The sequence below is a fragment of the Ambystoma mexicanum genome, chromosome 2p (assembly GCF_040938575.1).
Source record: "Ambystoma mexicanum isolate Mex_15411 chromosome 2p, UKY_AmexF1_1, whole genome shotgun sequence".
NCBI lineage: Eukaryota > Metazoa > Chordata > Amphibia > Caudata > Ambystomatidae > Ambystoma > Ambystoma mexicanum.
This window is the reverse complement of record NC_090923.1, coordinates 382,012,557-382,032,912: the sequence shown is the minus strand read 5'-3', so window position 1 is coordinate 382,032,912 and position 20,356 is coordinate 382,012,557. Positions and strand designations below refer to the sequence as shown.

The following is a 20,356-nucleotide window of genomic DNA, read 5'->3' as shown; positions in this document are numbered from 1 at the left end:
TATTTGCTTCCTTCAAACCCTCAAGCAGGGGTCCTATGTAAGAGCTGTAATCAAATACCCATGCTCTACAGTAGTTGCACAGTCCCAGAAATTGCTGCAGTTCTCTTACAGTCTGTGGCACGGGAGTGCCTGATATTGCCTGTGCTCTTTGTGGTGCAATCCTTCTTCCATATTGTGATATCAGTTGGCCAATGTAAAGTACCTGTTCCTGACAGTATTGTATCTTTTCCATGTCTACCTTGTACCCCTTTTCAGCCAATATCGTCAACATTTTTAATGAGTCCTCTCTACATTTATCTTCATTTGTACTGCAAATTATTATGTCATCCACATACTGTAACACTGTGCTTTCCAACTCAACGTTACCCAAATCCATCTGTATTACCCTATTGAAAATTGAAGGTGATTCACAATATCCCTGTGGTAATCTGGTATGTTTCCACTTCCTATTTCGGTAAGTGAAGCTTGTCAAGTCTTGTGAGTCTGGGTGTAATGGTATTGAGAAAAAAGCATTTTTAAGGTCAATCACTGTAAACCGTGATGCTTCTGCTGGAATGCCACACAAAATTGTGGCCGGGTTTGCTGTTACTGGATACTCTGCTTCTACTATGTTGTTCAACGGTCTGAGGTCCTGTATGAACCGCCAAGACCCTCCTTTAGCCTTGCGCACCGGGTACACAGCTGTGTTGCATGGGGATTCTGAGGGGACCAATATGCCATTGTTTATAAGGGCTGTTATGGTTTCGTATATGCCCTCATCTGCCTCTCTTGACAATGGGTATTGTTTCACTCTTGGTAGTATGGCACCCTTTTTTAATTTTATCCTTACACCCCCTATGCTTTTAATGCATCCTACATCATAAGGGCTAATAGTCCATAATGATTTTGGCACCTTTGACATATCTTCTTTAAAAAATGGGACTGGTGTGCCAGCGGGTGCCTCAAGTGCCATTGCAATTTTCTGTGCCACTTGTTTGTGAGCCACTGTTAGCCACATTTCTACACTCATCATGAACACCATTTCATTTTCCTCCTTTTCTTCTGAAAACAACTCTTCATCTGACACCTGGGTCAGCCTACATCCTTCTGCTAGTGCTATCACCGCCCTCCATGCTCTCCCTTCTTTATCTTGGGCGTGCACAGCAACATAATCAGCTGTTGCAATAATGCTCTCAATGTCCACTGCAAGGACCTTCCCTTCCAGTTCATTAGCTGGTGTTTCTGGTCGGAATAGATAGGCTGCTGGTCTCCTCCATATTTTCCCTCCTATCCCTGGCATCCATGCAAATGCCATGTCTGTTCCGTACTGGAATAGCTCGCCGTCTACCGGCTCCGCCCTGATCGCTATCTGTCCACAGTATGCTTGCAAAATCTGTCGTGCTGCAAGCATGTTAATCCCTGGAGTAGAGCAAATTATGCCATCCTCTGTAAAGGAGATCGTCATATTTAATCTGTTCATTATGTCCCTCCCCAGTATGTTTACTGGTGAGGCACTATAATACAAAAGTGGTACTGACAGATCGTAATCCCCAATAGATAGCGGAACGTTATCAGTAAATGGAACCAACCCTTTAGCCCCAGAAAACCCTTGTGTGTTCATGGCTTCGCCTGACATCTTAAACTTACCTTCCCTTATGCAAGACCGGGTTGCCCCGGTGTCAACAAGGAATGATAATTTTTTGTCACCTATCGTTACCTCTATGCGTGGCTCCTCCGCACTATTAGGTGTTACTGACAGGATGGGACACACCAAGGCCGTCTGTGGGCTGTCCTATTGGGGGTACAATGACTGGCCATTCCCTGTGTAAGGGTTGTGCCCCAACACCGTCACCCCACCCAATTGCGTTCGTTCAGGTTGTGGTGGTGGTTGTATTAACGCTGCACCAGTTACTTGTGGCAGGTATTGTTTTATTTGTTGTTGTGGTAGGGAATAGTGTTGGTCACTCCCTTGTGGTGACATCTGCTGTGGTTGTATGCCCTGCTGTTCTTGTGATGTCCTATGTTGTGCTTGTTCGTTCCATGCTGGTGTTCCTGGCCTGACCCTGCATGTACGTGACATGTGTCCTAATAGTCCGCAGCTCCAACACACGGGTGGTTCCCTGTTTTGCCATGGGAAGTTCCCTGTGTTGTCCTGGTATACTGGTTGCCCTGTCTGGTAGTTATTTCTGAGTCCCCCAGCCTGTTGTTGGGTATTATATCCGTATCCTCTTCCCCTCATAAACCCTCCTCTCCCTCTATTATAATTATAATACCCAGCTCCTTGCATTGGGTACCCTCCTCCCATGTTCTGTGCGTGTGATTGCAGAGGCAGCACTTGCTCTATTACCTCTTGTGGAGGCGCTATTTGAGCTGGATTTTGTGCAGCCACTACTTGCGTTGGGCTTTGGGCCATTGGTGTTGGCGCAGTTATTAGTGCCCCTTCCATGGTATATTTAGTAAGTTTTTTCTGTACTAATTTGGCCTCTTCTGTTTTCCTGTCCTCTTCCTTTTGTTTCATTTTTCCTTGCCATGTTCTACAGTGATGTACTATAGTCAGTTGTATTTCCGGCCATGGTTTTGCTTCCATCCCCACTACTTTCTTTAATTGTCTCTGAACTCCTTCTGGGAGCCCTTGTACTAGTATATGATAAAATATGGCTGGTGTTTTGTCCCATTGTTCTCTAGTTTCCATGCGCCACTTCTCTTGAATATCCTGGATATAATCAACAGGATCCTCGTTCTCACCCATCTTACGGGAAGTAATGGCTCCTATGTCTGATGTGTCTGGGTACTGCACTCTTAGTGCCTGCCATAGCGCATGTCTGCAGTTTGCAAATGGTGCCCCATCATGCGATGTGTTTGTTATTGTTACCCCATGGAATCCCGCTCTTTTCCAAATGTCATCCGCTCTATCCCCTAATATTGATATTAACAGGCCCTTAACATCTCCCACTGCTAGTTTCTGTCCTGCGGTGTGTTTTTCCATTTCATATATCCATTTACCCGCACCTCCACTTAATGATGGGAGCCTACATTTTATGTTTTCCTTATCCGTATGTTTCCAAGGTACATATTGTGGTCTAACCCCTCCTCTCTCCAGCAGTGGCATTACATTCTGTCTTGTGTCATCCTTTATGCTCCATGATGTTAACTCTTCACACCCCTCCTCTTCCCCCATTCCTTTTACTACTTCAAATCCTTCCTTACTACCCCTTCTCCTACCTCCCTCTTCTTCCTTTCCCCTTTTTTCATCCTTTCCTGTGTTCAATATTGGCACGTCTGTTTGCCTGTCTTGCCTGCGACTAGGGAGGTCCCTAAGCCGACATGCATAAGGTGTAACTTCGTCCATGAAGGGTGCGAGCTTTATTCTGTGCAGAGAGCGTGCAGTTGTTGAACATGTGGGGTGTGGCGTTAGAGAGCGTGATGGTGATGTGGGTGGCGTGTGTTGGTTGGTGAGCGTCGGTGGCGTGTGTTCGTTAGTTTGTGTTTCTCCCATTCTTTTCACTTCCTCCTTACTTCTCTCCAGCTCCTCCCATCTTCTACTCACCCATGGCGAATCTATGTTTGTTCTAGTGAGGTATAGCTTATCTAAGCTTTCCCTTTCACTCTTCCTTCCATCCTCACTACAAAAATCATTCATAAATTGCGCCCCCCACTCTGCCTTTTTTCCTTTTATTGTTACAGTTTTTAAGTCTATTAGGTCTCCCTCTTCCTTTCCGTTGTTACCACCTGTTCCCCTTAGTGCTGACGTTGTTGCTACCTCTCTATTTTTATATACTTCTCCCCATCTTTCACTCTCCCTCTTACTCTCTTCTCTCTCCCCTTCACTCCTCTCCTCCATCTCCCTACTATTTTCCTCTCTTTTCCTTTTTAATTCCTCCATTACTTCGTTGCTCATCTGTTCCAATATCCTTTCATCCTCTCTCCTCCTTTCCCATTTCACCCTTTCTCTTTCTACTATACTCTCTATTACCTTCCCCTCTTCATATTTTTTAGCTGTCTCTGATATTATCCTCCTCCTCCATATTTCCATTTCTTTTTCATTTTCTTCTTCTTCCTTCTTCTTCTCCCTCATCACTACTCTTGATACCCTTTCTGCTGCTGCTTTTACCCTTACAGCTTCCCTCTTTCTCTCCTCACTTTGCTCCCTTAATTTTTCCAATTCGTCCTTACCTTCTTTCCTTTTCCTCACTCTCTCTCTTTCCTCCCCCTCAAGTTGTTTTATCAGTTCATTCTGCTCATCCCTTAGTTTAGCTAATCTTTCCTCCAAAATCTCTTCCTTCTGCCGTAGCAGCTCTTCTCCCCTCATTTCACTCTCTCTTTCACTATCCTCGTTTGTTCTCTTTACCGCCTCCCTTTCCTCTCCAGTTAGTGATCCTCGTAATTTCAACAATATCTGTGCAGCTACCCACTCATCGTTTCCTATCTCTACAGTCTGCTCTTCTCTCCTCCCGTCCCCCATTGGTATCTTTCCATGAGCCACATATGGTGGAGGGCTGTATGCCGGGTTTGAGTATCCTTCAGCCGCCCTTAACTGTCCTTTTATTTCTCCTAATTCTCTTAAAGGGTACAACCCTCCTCCCTCTGTTTTCACTCCCGGTGTTAAGGGTATCTCATTGCTCGGTTCCTGTTTTATGTCAGCTAATTTATCAACCTTTCCTCCACCCAGTTTTTCATTCCCCATATTCTTTGTTCCTTCACTCTCCTTTTCCCCATCCGTTCCTTCTTTCTTAATCTCCTTTTCTTCCGGTGTTTCCCCCATAGTGAACATTCCATTTGGTCCTGGTCTAGACCCCTGGAACATCCTCCATAAGTTAAACACCTCCACATGGTTTGCCAACTTCTTCCCCTTGTATGTATTGTGCAGATGGTTTAATAGTGAATGTTGGGCATATGGGTCAAAGCTACCATTAGGCGGCCATGGTGTCAACATTTTGTTGTCCGTCCCCTGGGTCCACTCTATGCTGTACTTAATTAACTTCTCCCTATGTGGTGGCAGTGTGGTGCATATATGTTGTAGTGGGGTAGTGAGGGTATTCCCCCACCCTCCCAACCCTCTCCCGTATGACATACTAGCGCACCCTTTCTTACCCTTCCCCTTGCTACCAGTTTGCAACATACAACCTTTTATTGCTTACCTTGCCCCGCAAGTGTGGGGACTTACGACAATCCTTTGACAAATTATGCAATGATAATAATCACAAAAAAAAAAAAAATTATAAAACAAATATATTTATGATGTTATATTATATTCCTTCCCCTACGGCCCCCTGCGGCCGAAGCGCACGCAGCCCCCTGCAGCTGCGTACCCCTTACGACGATCTTACACAGTCGTCCTTTTTCCCCGTTCTCCTCCCACCTTTACACTTGCCGTGGCCGGCGTTCTCCGTGCGCAGCCACGCCCCCTTCCCCTTCTCCTCTTTGATCCACTCGTTTATCGTTTATCTCCGTGTCCGCTCCTTTATCATGTTTCTCTTCCCCACCAATGTCAAACCCAAAGCTTCTTGTGTTCACGATATCTTACTAAATCCCTACTGGTGACGTCACCTATTTCTTCGAACTACTGGTATATTCGTGTTATGTTCTTTAAATTCAAAATACACTTGCAATCTACCCCGCTAACCCTACAGCTGTCTTCCTGTCTCTCCTTGAACAAGGTAATCTCATCAATACTATAACCGGACTGCGCACGCTGCGTCGCCTCGCGTGTGATACGCCCCTCAACAGGAGGGCTTAACCAGCCAATTATCTTCCGTTTTGGGCAACTACGTAACTAGCCACCGCCCACAGGGAAACGTCATCTACCTATCGAGTTTCTTGCTCGAACAATAGGGAACCTCATCTACCTATCGAGTTTCTTGCTCGAACAATAGGGAACCTCATCTACTCATTGAATGATAAATGTCAAATCGTAGGAAACCACACACACCCACCCTCACACGTAGTCGCGATTTAGGCCAATCAGTGTCTTTCGAGCGGCTGCACGTGATGTTTTCGTGCCCCGCCCCCCTCTTTCGTGTAACGTTAGCTTTTTGTTGCGAGCGTCTGCACGTGTTGTTCTCGTGCCCTGCCCCCCTCTTTCGCGTAACGTTAGCCGCCTTCTCTCGCACTCAATTCACTACCATTCATTCCATTATCATCACTCAATTAAACCTTCACCCCACCTTTTTACAATACCTCCCTCCTCCCTTATTTACTTCCGCCCCCTCCCTCACAATTTCGCATTGCTTGTTGTGCGTGTCATGCTCACCAAGTTCCCTCGATGCAGGGCCGCTCGACTGCGTGCACCCCTCCAAGCGGCTCGCCACCTCCCCTCGTCTGGACCACGTCTGGACACTCGCCGACCGCGGGCGGGATACTTCTCAACCGGCTCCCGAGGGCCAATATCCGGATTGCGCTGTCCGGTCCTCTCGCAGCTCCGCGATGGTCCTGTAGTCCTCAGAAGGGGGCAACGGCAGAGGGGGCCGCGCCGCCGGGCCTCCCCGCAACGGGAGTGCCTGGAAAAATAAAAAATAAAAGTCGATCTTAAACAGATCTCAGCAGTGCCTCCAACTTGTCGGGGGGGATTCTGCCGGGGTCGGCCGGGCCGTCCGCAGACCTCCGGGCAGGGAGGCCCCAACTCCTCCCGTGTATATCTCGGATCGAGACAGAGTATGAGGCACACACAAGGAGCAAGGCAACTTCTGCCGTTTATTATGCAAACGGCAGGGATGGGTCAAGGAGCGTACGCGTTCGTCCTGACACACACACAATAGTGGGGCTCGCAGGCCCTTTTTACTACATTATGACGCGCTACTTGCGTCATTCCAAAAAGTTACCAAAAGAACCTATCGCCACTCTTGATTGGTTGCTCGAGTGGTGGGGTTAGTATAGTACGCATATAGAGAATGATATTAGTGGTTAAGATGTAGTCAGGTGGTATATCTGGGTTGTCCCTACAATTAGATACATAAGAATTGTTACATGAAGACCCCTGAGGATTGGCTAACGTTACTGACGTCTGAGATAAGAACCTCATGTTCTGATTGGTGCATCCGTGAGCTCCCCAGCCTGGGACCACCGTTGTTCCCAGCACACGGTGCACCTGTGGTTGCAACAGTGTTTCAATATGGGTACGTGCAGGCAATGTGAGGATTTATTCATAGGTGGGAGACTGACCGTTCCCACTGTAGCAGGTGTCCATTGAGCCTTTCAAGTGTGTCGGCCTGCGTCTCGTAGCGAGGTACCCAGACGCCTTTTCTCTCCTGGGTTTTGGCATCTCGTCAGGTTCGGCTTGGTCACGTGGGGAGGGACCGTGTTTGAGGCATAATTCTGCACAATTAATATTGTTTTTCCACTGTATGTCTGGTTTAATTTGCAGATATGATTTTAACATTGGTACGTGGAGTGCGAGGTTGCAACATCGTGCCTTTAAAGATTTGTTTCTTGACTGTGGGTTTGCAACATTACGACCTTGGCTGGTTGCTCCACTGGGTTCTTTCTGCAGGCTCAGCAACCTGACTTTTGCTTTGTTAATGTCCACGGGAACTCTTGCTTGAGGCCTACTTGGGCCTGGTGCACGAGTAATCCATTTAGTGCATGGATGCTTTAGGTTATAGTGGCATACAGTTTCATGGCCAGTATCGTGTTTCCATTATATCTCTCATGATGGTAACGGGTTTCAAGAGAAGCGTGAGCAAGCGTTATAAATGAGCTCATGGTGCGTCTTGCGTTTCTGCATTCTGAAAGCCTATGTAAAAATAATAAAGATGCACGTCCGTGAATAAGCCTGTCGCCTACGTCAGAGCACTGAGTATGTTCTTCGTGTAGATTGGTGTGGAAATGTTCAGCGTGTATAATAGTTCAGCGGTGCTTCCCGTTATCTAGGTCGTCATGGCATCTCTAACGATGTGTAGATTTCAGTCTAGTTGGTCCGTGCCGCAGGTGTCGGCATGGCCAGTGCGGGCTGTTGGGCAGGCAGATGGACACATCCGTATGTTTCTGTACCAGGGTATTTGGTCATCTGGTAAATGGGCAAACTCTTCTCGTGGCGGGTGTCTGGGCCGCGACCCTCTAGGCCAAGCGCGAGAGGTGAAGGACGGGAGTCTGGTTTTCCATTCTCCCACTTCAGTGTGACTTAAAGTTGCACTGTTAATGGACATTCTGGCATGTGGGCAGGGGGACAGGCCTTCTCAACTGTGACCTTCCCACTCTGGGGTAGGACTGGCTCTTGCTTCCACCCTGTTAGGCCTCTGCCCCAGTCAGAGAGGGGAACCAGTTTACTGACCTTGTCACATTAGTCGGTTATAAACTTGGACATGCTTGATAGGGTTTCTTAATTCGAGAATTAATTTGGTCTTTGTGGAGTTGATCTTGTGCAGAGGTGTAGGCACATGACATGCAGGCATGGACGAGGGCCAGTCCGTGCTTGAATCAGTGGGTTTTGTCGATGAAATTGATCTGGAAGTAAAACTGTGTATCATCTGGCTGTTGGTGTATATTGATATCTGTATTGGTGAGGATTTCTCCCAGAGGTTCCATATAGGCGTTGAATACTGGGAACATATTAGAGCCGTGTGTACACCACTGCAGGTTTTTAGGCATTGCTGAGATGTTTTTGGGCCTATCTGGATGGGTTGGTATCTGTTGGAGGTATGAGGCAAGCCGCTGCATGATGGTTCCATCAAAGTCGATGCAAGTGGTGAGGATGTTGGGATGGCATCATGGGCCACGCTATCAATCAATATACTTTATTTTGGCGTCAAGCCATAAGTTTACGAGAATAAAATGATTTATATATTTAAAATGATCCTATACTTGTGTGTAAAGGTTTACATGGTGTTAGAGCAAAAGATTAATAGTTATCCATACACCAATAAAAAGGACCACTAACCAAACAAAATATAAAACTCAATAGATCCTTAAAAATTGTAAAATTCACGTAAGGTGATTAAGTCATTGTTCTCAATAAATGCATCTATATAAGTAGTGAATCCACTTCAAATAATCAAGGTCGTTGTTCTCAATAAGCACATGATGCCTCACGCTATCAAAGGCAGAAAAGAGGTCGAGGAGGAAGAGTCCGTTTTGTCTACGATGTGTAGAGCATCATCAATAACTTGGATGGTGGCTTTCACCATGCTGCACTGTGGTCGAAAACCAGATTGGTAGTCGTACAGGAGTTTTTGCTGCGTGAGCATTTCATTCAACTAAATGGCAAATGTATTCTCAATTATTTTGCCGAAAGAGGGATAGATCCATGACGGCCAGGTCATCCGAGTCAAGTGCAGGTTTCTTCAGCAGAGGGATTCTGTCCCACTTTCAGTGCATCTGGGATGGTGCTTTGTATGAAAGATGCTTTGATATTGAGAAATGGTGCGGGTGCTTGACGGTTAATAACCTTCACAATAGATGACAGGGTAAATCGTGTAGTAGTTGATAAAGATCAAAATCCCATTTACACTTTGCTTTGGAATTATTAGTTTGATTTGGGTGGTTATACCTGGGTGGTTATACCGGAATGGCTTAAAATTCCAACAAAGAAGCACTGAGCCATTTTGCAACTATCTCCAGTGAATATGCCCCCTCTCATCAAGACTGTTTATTTTATTAAGAGTTTCACTGTATGCATCTCTACAGAAGAGTAGGCTTGCAACCCTGTTTGGGTGGTGTTTGGAATGATTAATCAATGCCGCTGTGAACACTGTTGGAAGTGCTTTGCTGCATAACCTATTTTGTAAGAAAGCTTCAATTTCTAGAACAGTTACATGGCCCACTGAGGTAAACTGGCAAATTCAGGTATTAAACTATATATTTGGATAGTTACTTTAAAGAAGGCATCTAAAATGTGCACTTTATACTTTTCATATATTTCATTGAGTACCAGTGGTTTCTGTACTGTCTTAAAATGTCTTGTCATAAATATTTGATTTAGTTCACTTTTTCTATACTCCAAACCTGTTTAATAAAGGCAGATTTAGGATAGTATTTCTTCAGGTTGTTTTTGCTATACCTTTTTTATACCGTATTTTGCTACAATGTTGGTAAAACAGAATGTAGTGAAGAATTGCATTTGGAAACTAATTCAGCTATTGTTGCCCATCCGGTGTGCTACAAAGATATGAAATCCTGCTTTCTGAGTCTTGAAATTCCGATCAAATGTAGATATTTACTAAGAAACTAAGAAAATAGTATGACTGAGAAAATATCTGGCAATTCTGGCCTGAAGAGGTCATACCGATGGATATTCTCATTACAGATTATTAGAAAATATCCTTGGTAATCTCCGGTTATTATACATTTTTTCAGCATATTGCAATAAAAGCAATGTATGCTTCGTTGAGCAAGTTTAATCAAATCGTGTGGTTTAATTTTGTTAATGGAATTACGCTTTGAATTCTTGTGGGCATGAATTCATGTTTTAAATACTTCATTGGATGGGATTCACACTTCAAACCTTTCTGTAGGGGGATTTGGGCATTGAACCCCTCTGCAGCCTGATTCAAGCTTTGAACCCCTCTGCAGCCTGATTCAAGCTTTGAACCCCTCTGCAGCCTGATTCAAGCTATGAACCCCTCTGCAGCCTGATTTAAGCTTAGAACCCATCTGCAGAGGTATTCAAGCTTTGAAACACTGTGCAGCAGGATTTAAGCTTTGAACCCCTCTGCGGAGGGATTTAAGCTTTGAACCCCTCCCAGGAGAGATTTAAACTTTGCACCCATCTGCAGCCTGATTCAAGCTTTGAACCCCTCTGCAGAAGGATTTAGCTTTGAACCCTTCTGCAGCCTGATTTGAGCGTAGAGCCCTTCTGCAGAGGGATTTAAGCTTAGAACCCCTCTGCAGAGGTATGCAAGCTTTAAACCCCTGTGCAGCAGGATTCAAGCTTTGAACCCCTCTGCAGAGGGATTCAAGCTATGAACACTACTGCAGAAGGATTCAAACATTGTATATTTCTGTAGGTTGAGAGGTATTGAAGCTCTGATTACTCCCACTGAAGAAATGTTCAGGCTTCGATCCTCCCTGTATAGGGCTTCAAGCTGTGACATATATTTTGGAGGGATTTCCAAGTTTTGATTACTTATGTTCATTGAACGTGTTGGGGCTGTTGATGCAATTAGGTTCACAATGCAATAGTTATGTAATAAACTTTTAGAATTGTTCATACAACATAATTATCTTATTAGCTAACCACTTTAGTTCATTTACATTGGAATAGAAGTGCAATGGCAACAAAAGGTTTATTTCACTGTAAACTTTTAAATCTAAATACTTCAATAAGGGTATTTGCTCAAGGTGGTTTTCATGACGGTTTGTTTCAAAACAGATTAATGTGGAAAATGGCATGACTGTTAACCGGAAAAAAGAGAGAATGAAAAACCGAGGTAGAATTTCAGGTACTCTATTGATACTTCTATTTCTCTTATTTCCTTATCTCTGCTGACCCCCTTCAAGCCTACTGCTTCTCCTGCCTCTTCTGCTGACATGGCTCCAATCAGCTCTGGATCTTCTACATGGACTTCTTCTGGCCTTCCATTCTCCTTTGTTTCCATGGCAACGGGCATGGGGCCTTCATCCAGTGGAAGTCAAGCAACTGTTGCCTCTGTTGTTACCAGTACTTTGCTTGCAGGCCTTGGCTTTAGTGGTGGCGGTATCCCTTCCTTTCCTAGTACTGTGTGGCCCACTCGCCTTCCCACTTCTTCTCCAAGCAGTAAACAAGCAGTGAAGTCCGTACTTGCTACTACTGAGCCTTTATCATCCCCAGGTTCAGACAGTGACACTACTCCTGCCAAGGAGAGTGAAGGAGCAGAAGAGGGGGAAAAGGATGACAAGAGTGAAGGCGAGGATGGTGAAAGAGAACAGGATGAGGAGGGGGAGAAAGAGTCTGAAAAGAGGGACAAAGAGGTGGTAAAAAATACGACTGAGGTGCAAAAACAAACTGAAGGCACTGACACTACTGTGTCTCCAAATAGAACTAGAGAAGAAGGAAATGAAACTGAGACTGATGTAGCTAAGAACAAAACCATGTATTCAGCAGATAATACCAGTGATCATTCATGGAGTGATGAATTAGAAGTGATTACCCTCACCCAAGTGCCACTTTCTGCCACAGAGGAGGACTATGATGCAGGTCAATTGGCAAAAACTGATGGAACCTCAAGAGAACCTTCACCAGACGACCGAAGTATGAACCAAAACTCATCAGACAACAGATTTATCACAATTAGCCCAGGTGAGTGTTTTTGTAATTTGACTTGAAATATTCAGTATGGAACGGTGTTGATTTGCTTACAGTACACCTGTTGATAATGCATGTGACATTTCTTTTCTGTGTTAAGCCATATTCCAACTGATACCTATGTGGATTTTACACATTAAAGAATTTACAATAAGTTTATTGAAAATGCCATATACAAAAGACTGGATTGGAAGCATACCCGAGAGAACGATACATGTCTACGTCTTACTACATTTTGAAGAGATACATATTTGGAGTCCATTTCTTTCATCAATATCTAACTCGCATGCAGAAAAATAGAGGAGATATCAACTGAGGTGGCGAGCCAACCCCTTGGTTGATATTGGCATTAGCAACTGTGAAAGTCCCTTCATGGGTGCTAATGAGGGCTATTGCAGCATTGGTTTCGGCAACTAATTAGAAGTATTACTGATGCACGAGCACAGTGGAATGTCCCAGATGCATTTTGAAATGAGCATTGGCAATGCCAACAGTTTTAGGCATGGGAAAAATAAATGGCCATTGATTGTAGCAGCTGCAAAATGATGCGAAAACATGGGCATGTAATAGCAGTGCTTAGCAACTGCTTTATTTGTTTATACTTATTCACGAACCAAAACTGTTGGCTTTTCCAATGCTTGTTTATTAACAGGACTTAAGCGAAGGTCCCGCAGAGTGCTTATAAATCAAGCTGCTAAAAGCAAGCTGGTTAAGATAATTTTATTACACCAGTAGCAGGTTACAAATCCAATTCCGTCATTAATGCTCAGAAGACTGCTTTGAAAAAACTCTGGCGGGTACCTAAAGTCAAAGTTTGATGGTAAGGCTTGATTAAATCAAGCTCCGAGTTACCATCAGGCAGTGTTTTGGGTGAAGAGGGGCTGGAAACTGGGTGGAATGCCCATAGGGATTAGCATGGCCATGGGCAGCCAATGGGTGGTCAAATAACCAAACACCTACACGCGCTGTGTCCTTCCCCAAATACCATTTCTCCCTTTCTGTACTCTAATGCAATAGCTTAGGCTTGTAGGTGTCACAAGCCCAAACTAAGAATGATTCAGGGGTGTACATTAACTACTTTTGTGTACTACATCTTTCTGAATCCAATTGTTCACCCTCCCTACTCCAACACTAATGTGTATAGAACTCTTCAACAAGCAAAGGCACTCTGATGCTCCATGGGAACCCAGAGAGCTGAGGATGCCGCTGTCTTGTGTGCCCGGCGCAGACCCAGTATCACTCATGTTCTGCTTCCCCCATTACACTGGCTTCTCCTTTCATCCCTGGATGCTTCCTTTCGTGTACTTGCAAGAAACTCCACTTAGGAGGTGGGAGCCCAATGCAGACTAGAGCAGCTATAATAAATGTGTAGTGGGCATGTTATGGGAAAATGGATGAGAAGGTTGACTGATGTTCTAGCCAATTTAATGATGGCCCAATACTATATGGTGGATTGGTTGTGCTTTCCTTCCACTTTACCTGTGGCCTATAATATGCTGGCGGGCTGCAAACACTTATTTCAACTCAACATTGTGTGTTTCTAACAAGGCCCCACTCATGTTTAATCCACTTAGACTGGCCTGCAATATGGCCTTTAATGCATGTTATTTTCATCCCCTGTTGCTATCGTCACCGATGGCCTTAATAATTCAGACTGAAGGACGATTCAAGGGTTTTTGTTTGTTAATGTTGGTTTTGTGAAAAGGAGCTTAAGGCGAGAATGTGCAGATTGTTCCGTCTAATAATAAGCAGATGGTTTGATGGAACGTAACCGGTTGGAAAAAAGGGGGATCTTGTTAAGGTCCATCCCACTCTCTCTCGTCTAGTGCAGACCACTCCTATCCCTAGCCCAGGCGTCCCTCAACCCCATGATGGCCTCTAGTGATGGGTAACCCCTACTAAAATCTGTATTTGTCATGATGGCCCAAAGGCAAACACTGGATCTATTTATACTCCCTTTAGGAACATTCTAGGTTATCCCTGTTATATGGTACACCTTAAGCATTTGCCGGGCTCCATGAGGTCATCTCCTGCCGTGCTCATATATTCCCCTCCTTATGTCTCTCGATCATTCTCTTAACTCCTCCTACTCTCCTACTGTCTCTTCTCACACTCCTTGACACTTTCTTTTCTATCCCTCTGATATTCCTCTCTACCCAGCTTTTGTTCCTATCATTCACTGGATGCAAATTCTTTCACCATCTGACACAGGTGTTATAGAGACAAAAGGAGAGGTGGCGTGAGTAATGGTTACTGTGGGCAAGGCAGTAGCAGGAAGATGTCGAGGAGAAGGTGAAACCACTATATAGTGTGTGCCATCTCCATTTTATACTAACCTGTAGCAGTCATCGAAGGAGTGTAATAAGTCCTGTGAGGCATCAACAATGTATGACTATTGGATGTATGGCTTCTCCATGACCAAGCAATTTACCAGCAACAGAAGGCTCCTCAGCCAGAGTACAGATTGACACTGAATGAACCACATTAACATCTCCAAGTGCACAGAGCAATCCCCACTTGCCTCCCAAGTATTTACCTCCATCGCATGAATGCAATTGAACCCCCAAAGTCACACTGTACATTCATCAATACTTGTAAACTCAGTGTTTTTCTGATGCTGAAAACAAAGGATGGATGCGGGACTCTGATAGCCACATTGAGAATATTTTCGGGAAGCATTATTCTCTGAGGAAATCATGCTGTCTCTTTGGAAGTGCCAGTGTTTGCCCCCACCTCCCCACCCTAGATACCACACCAGAGACCTACTGTTTCTACTCGGACTGTTTTATTAAGTTGCAGCCGTGCTCACTCATCAGGGAGACTTGCACTTAATCTCAGTGGGCATGGCCAAGGTTATTCGTTCCACAAGCATACCTCCACTGCAGCAAGGCACGTAATAGGGGGGATCGCAGTGGCATAGGGGGTAGCCTCTGGGATGGGTCAGCTTAAATCGATGAAGACTGCAACTGTGTTAACCATTGCTTGGAGCTAGTTGGCTCCCGGTATTAGCCTTTGAGTGCCTGCTTGAGTTTACACGAACAACTACCAGGGGCTACATTTGGCATTGCAGGGCAACCGATATAATTCAATCATACCTATGCATCCCCCTTGAGGATTCCTCTGCCTTTGATATGGTCAATTATGCCACCCATATAAATCTGCTCCATAATACCCATGGCATCATCGACCAGGTACTGGACTGGTGGACCTCCCTCCTCTCTGACCGTCCTACCCATGTTCAACTGGGCTCTCCTCCATCAAACTCTCCACCTGTGGCATCCCTCATGGCTCTAGACTCTCGCCGTGGATCTTCAACATCTACCTTGCCCCTCTGGCTCACTTGATCTCTGCCTTTTCTCCTCAATTCCTGAGTTATAAAGATGACACACAGCTCTCCTTCAAACTTCCCTCCATTGCCTCCTCTTCTTCCTCTCTCATTCCTGACTGCCTGACTGCTATTCAGGCATGGTGCGCTGCTAACGGTATCTTCCTTAATGCCAGTAAGGCTGAGAACATTCTCATTGGGACCCCAGCTCCCTCCGTCCCTCCAAGCCTCTGGCCGGCCTCCATTGGACCCCTCCCCTCACCCTCTTGAGGCAACACACCTTGGTGCATCTTTGACTCCTATCTCTCTCTTTCTCTCCTCACATCCTAGACCTTGCCAAGAAGGCCCACTGTCAGTTGCATCTCCTCAGAGGCATTCTCCCTTTCCTCGCCTTCCCCCAGAAACTCAATATGTCCAGAGCTCTGGTCCTCTCTAGACTGGACTACCGCAACAGCCTCTTCCTTAATCTGCCTTAATGCTCCCTTTGCCCCCTTCAACTACTCCAGAATAGGACTGCAAGTTGTATCCTTGTCCGGGGACCACATCTCTCCAGCCCAAAAATCTCTCCACTGGCTCTCAGTTGAACGAGGATCAAGTTCAAGACTCTGCATAATCCACAAGGCTTTTCTGAGGGTCTGGGACCCTGCAACATCCATCTCCCACTCCCCCTGTTGGAGCCCTTCAGTCTTGTCGCTCCAACATTCTGCAGATCAGTGCTTTTCCAAGCAGTGGGGGTAGATCTCTTTTCTGCAGGAGCCTCCCTCTGGAATGGCCTTCCTGCCCCTCAGGCTTGAGACGGATCTCCTTAAGTTCTGGAAGCTCCTCAAGACCCTATTTTTCTCTTCTTCCTTCCCTCTTCCCCAGCCCTGCTAATGCCCCCATCTGCCTCATTTGACTGGCTGTCTGATTCCTTCTGGGTCCTACAGGGCATGAGGCTGCCCACCTCTGTCCTTCCACTTACCATGTGGACCCTCACTCCCTGCACACCCTGGCACTTATCCACCTGGCCTCCCCATAGCACTCGTCTAGCCCCTGCGGCACTCTCCCCTCACCCCAACACTCCCAAGCTCTCCACTCTGCCCTGCACTTCCCACCCTAGCATTATCGCATTCTGCTCCATCCAGCACTTGCACCACCCCACCCACATCCCGTTCACTTCTTGTTGCTGCACTTGCACGATCTGAATGACACAAGGCCTAGTAGGACCGTCATTGTTATCTTTCATACGTTACCGTCCCCTTTTTTATCTTGTGGCACATTGACACACCTTTTGCTGTATAGGCGCTTTATAAATACCCAACAAATAAATAACTGTTTGTTTATAAGAGAGCATCCGGAAACATTTTAAGCATAACAGGTCATCTTTAATGGATGAAAAGTTATAATTGGACTCTTATGAGAGTTACATTTCTGGCATTTGTCCTCGGAGGTAGATCCTGTTTACTGAATGATGCTGGGGCCTGGGAGCTGCTTTTTGGTCCAGATAATCAATTCCTTATTTGGATCCTTGCTTTAATATAGATGATGGGGATACGTTATTTTGTAGTACATTCACCTGGAACCGATCAGTGGTGTGCAATGGGCCAGGACACGTTTTTATGCAAAGTTTTTATTTCTCAGCAATTGATTTTGTTGTGCCTACTTGATGGTAATGATCTAGGTCTGGTATTAACCAAAGACCAACAAATAAAAGGTGTGATGCGACATTTCTCATCCCATGCTTCCATCCTTTACCCCATAGCATTGTTAGTGATTACCCCTCTGCCCTGCTTGAAGCTGGAAGGACTTCCTTTGTCACTGTTGCCCCAGGTAGTGTAACGAGCACAATCTTTAAAAGGCCATCATTTCAATGACTACGACATTTGACAAACCTCCACTGCTCCTGGTTACTCTCCCTCCCCCAAACCTCACTGTGAAAAAAGTTATCAAAAGGTGTAACCACTAATCCTTTGACTTAAACCCACAACCATTATGTTCACTGTTTTAAAGGCTGTATACACATTCTAGAGCAGCAATTGTAACACTTGGCGGCAGCAGTAAATAGAATAAAGTAGTGATGTATAAAAGTGAAATTATATTAGAAAAGCCCTAGTCTCGAGTCAAAACATTGAATAATTAACTCGACATCCCTTCGCAAAGGTCTGACCCGCTGTTCCATTTGAATTGCGCAAAGGCAGAAAGTGTACAGAAAACCGATCCATAAGGCAGGCAGGCTGTGTGTTTAAGTTGTTACATTAGTTGCAAGATGTTTTAGAGTGAGATTGCATAAAAAGGCACCAAGCAACAGTGCCATCTGTGAGTACTTCACTGGCCCTGGAGCTGTCTGTCACAATGGGTCCCTTCTGAGTCCTGACCCACCATTTGTAATTCTTCTTCCCACGTCATATTTTGAAACCCCGGCACACCCGACGTTGGTGGTGCTGTACTAACCGTACTAAAGAAATGCGTAAACTGGCAACCAAGCTTTCATTTTCAACAATCTCTTTGATGTCACTACAGGACCTGTTTTTGCCCCTAAGAATAGAGAACCGTGTGTGCTTTAGATTCTAAAATTGCAAGGTGGTTCTGCGCTCAAATTAGTGAAAATTCCTCTCTGACCACCTCCAACACTGCGATCATAAATCACCAGGTCTGTGAAGCTTGCCAGCCTGGTGCTGTGCCATCCCTGGAGGACAATCAATCGATTGGCCCTCACCCCAAGTCTGTGCATCAAGACACAAAGTAAATGGTGTCCTGAAACTCATTTTCTATACAATAACGGCCAGACCTCATTGGTCATTGTTTGCAATATGGTTAACTGAAAGAAGACGATGCTTTTTGTATACTTGTGACTGCTGTCATAGGGCACTATGGCCTACTGTCCCAAGTAATGGGGCTTATTGAAGAGCTGAGATCTCCGCCACAGGGCAGGAATATAATGGAATATTAGCATCTGGTTTGCCCCTTGTAGTGCAGTTAACACCCTGTATGTAGAATGCATTCAAACCATTCCAAGCATGGCATTGCTGCATAAATACCAAGCAAAGGTATGGTTTACTCCAAATCCTTCATTTTGCGAATTACAAAAACAGTAAACAGTAAATGAATTGATATTTTTACACATACCGTCGTTTTTAAAATTGTTTAGCCTAATGTTGGAGTAGATTTCCAAAAACAATCCTGAAATGTCTGTTCCCCAGATTTACTTTTATAAGCTGACTTTTAACAGCCTGAAATATCATTTAAGAGGTCATTTTTCTCACCTATTACCTTTCTCTAACATACAGCCATGGGCATACGGTTGCAATGGAAACTATAACATTTTATAGCAAATATAAACAAAATTACAATTGAAGCATCTGCTGTGTTAGGAACCTTGTGCATTAGTCGCCTCTCGACTGTAAGTGCCAACCAACGATTTCATGAACTATTGCAGTTCTGAACTACTGCTCACTGTTCTGACTGAAACCTTCTTTTTTTTTAATATCTTGGGGAAGTTCAAAACACTGATCTGGTTTCTTTGGTTGGGGCTTCTTCAAACAACAAGAACACTGAGTCTGTGTAATCCAAGCATCCCCATTGCAGGCTAACTTTCAAAACCTTTATATTTGTTACTTGGAATCCAGTGCAAAATGAAATTCTTTATTGGGGGTCTACATTTTTAGTTCGTAATTATAAAAAAAAAAAAAAAAAAGAAATTACTGTTTAAAAAAAATAGTAAAAAATTCTGTCTATATATATATATATATATATATATATATATATATATATATGTGTATATAGTTCAATCAAACTTTTACACATAATAAAAATAGAACAAAGAAATAAAACAATCATTTACAGCATACTATATATATATATATATATATAACTTCAAATAAAACAAACCTGCAAATAATACATGTATGTATCGGCATCACAAAGAAAATTCAGAAGCGCAAAAGGAAAAAGCATAGAGTGAAACAATACATTGGAAAATGGAACATTAAATAGAAGACACATCATCATGACTACTCCATTACCCCATGTTAAAGATTAGCCACAATCCCTACATCATCTTCAAAGCTCAACATTTCTTTCTTTTTCTTTCTTTTCTTTTTTTTTTTTACACATTTCCATACTTGTGTGAAAGCAATAGTTAATCCACGGCTATATCCTGAAACACATCTGAGCCAGAATATTTCACTATTTCTTCAAGATTCTCAACATAATTACTCAGATAACATTCATAATGAGCGACTATAGCAGGACAGGAAGTAAGGACGTTCTAGAGAATGTTCTTCGGGACTTCATACTTGCCACTTACATCGATCCTCACCCAGTCACATTTTTCAGCAGTTTTTATATGCTTTTAAAACTGCACCTTCACCATGTTCCCAATGAGGTTGCCATCGAATCTTGGTAAAGAACTTCTCGTTTTTCTTTCTTAAATTTCTGCAAAGTATCGCACTTATCAGTTATTGCCGATTTCAGAGAGGACATCAGAGAATTAGAATTGGAAAACATAACTTTTAGATATAGTTTTCCTCTGTTCATATCACAAAGAGTGGATAGAGATAATTCCCATCTCCAAACTTACGGCTTCTACAGGGGTATAGTTGGTAATCCCCAGAATCCTTCTCCAAACGTGCCCTTCCAGACGATCAGACTAATTACCCCAATCTTCATAGGATGATCCCAAAGCAATTACAAAGGCTGCACACAGTTTCTACTTGTAGATATTTAGGATTCCAAGCAGACTATAGCCTGCAGACCTTTTAGAAAAGGTTGTTACAGAGGCCGCAATAGATGGCGCTTTAGCCCTCATATTTTGCGGCACTAATTATTTTTTCTTTATTTCAGATGAAAGATCATAGCCA

The 20,356-nt window shown here is 44.2% G+C and overlaps 1 protein-coding gene across 2 annotated transcripts in view; it reads left to right on the top strand.

The window, feature by feature from the left end:
• PTPRG (protein tyrosine phosphatase receptor type G) overlaps window positions 1-20,356 on the top strand; it is a 1,528,043-nt gene that overhangs the window by 962,605 nt on the left and 545,082 nt on the right. Inside the window, exons 12-13 of one of the 2 annotated variants that reach the window (XM_069643751.1) lie at window positions 11,282-11,351; window positions 11,720-12,187. In XM_069643751.1, the coding sequence (XP_069499852.1) occupies window positions 11,282-11,351; window positions 11,720-12,187 (538 nt within the window). Of the gene's footprint in view, window positions 1-11,281; window positions 11,352-11,409; window positions 12,188-20,356 lie in introns of both variants that reach the window. The other variant, XM_069643750.1, reaches the window with a different exon arrangement.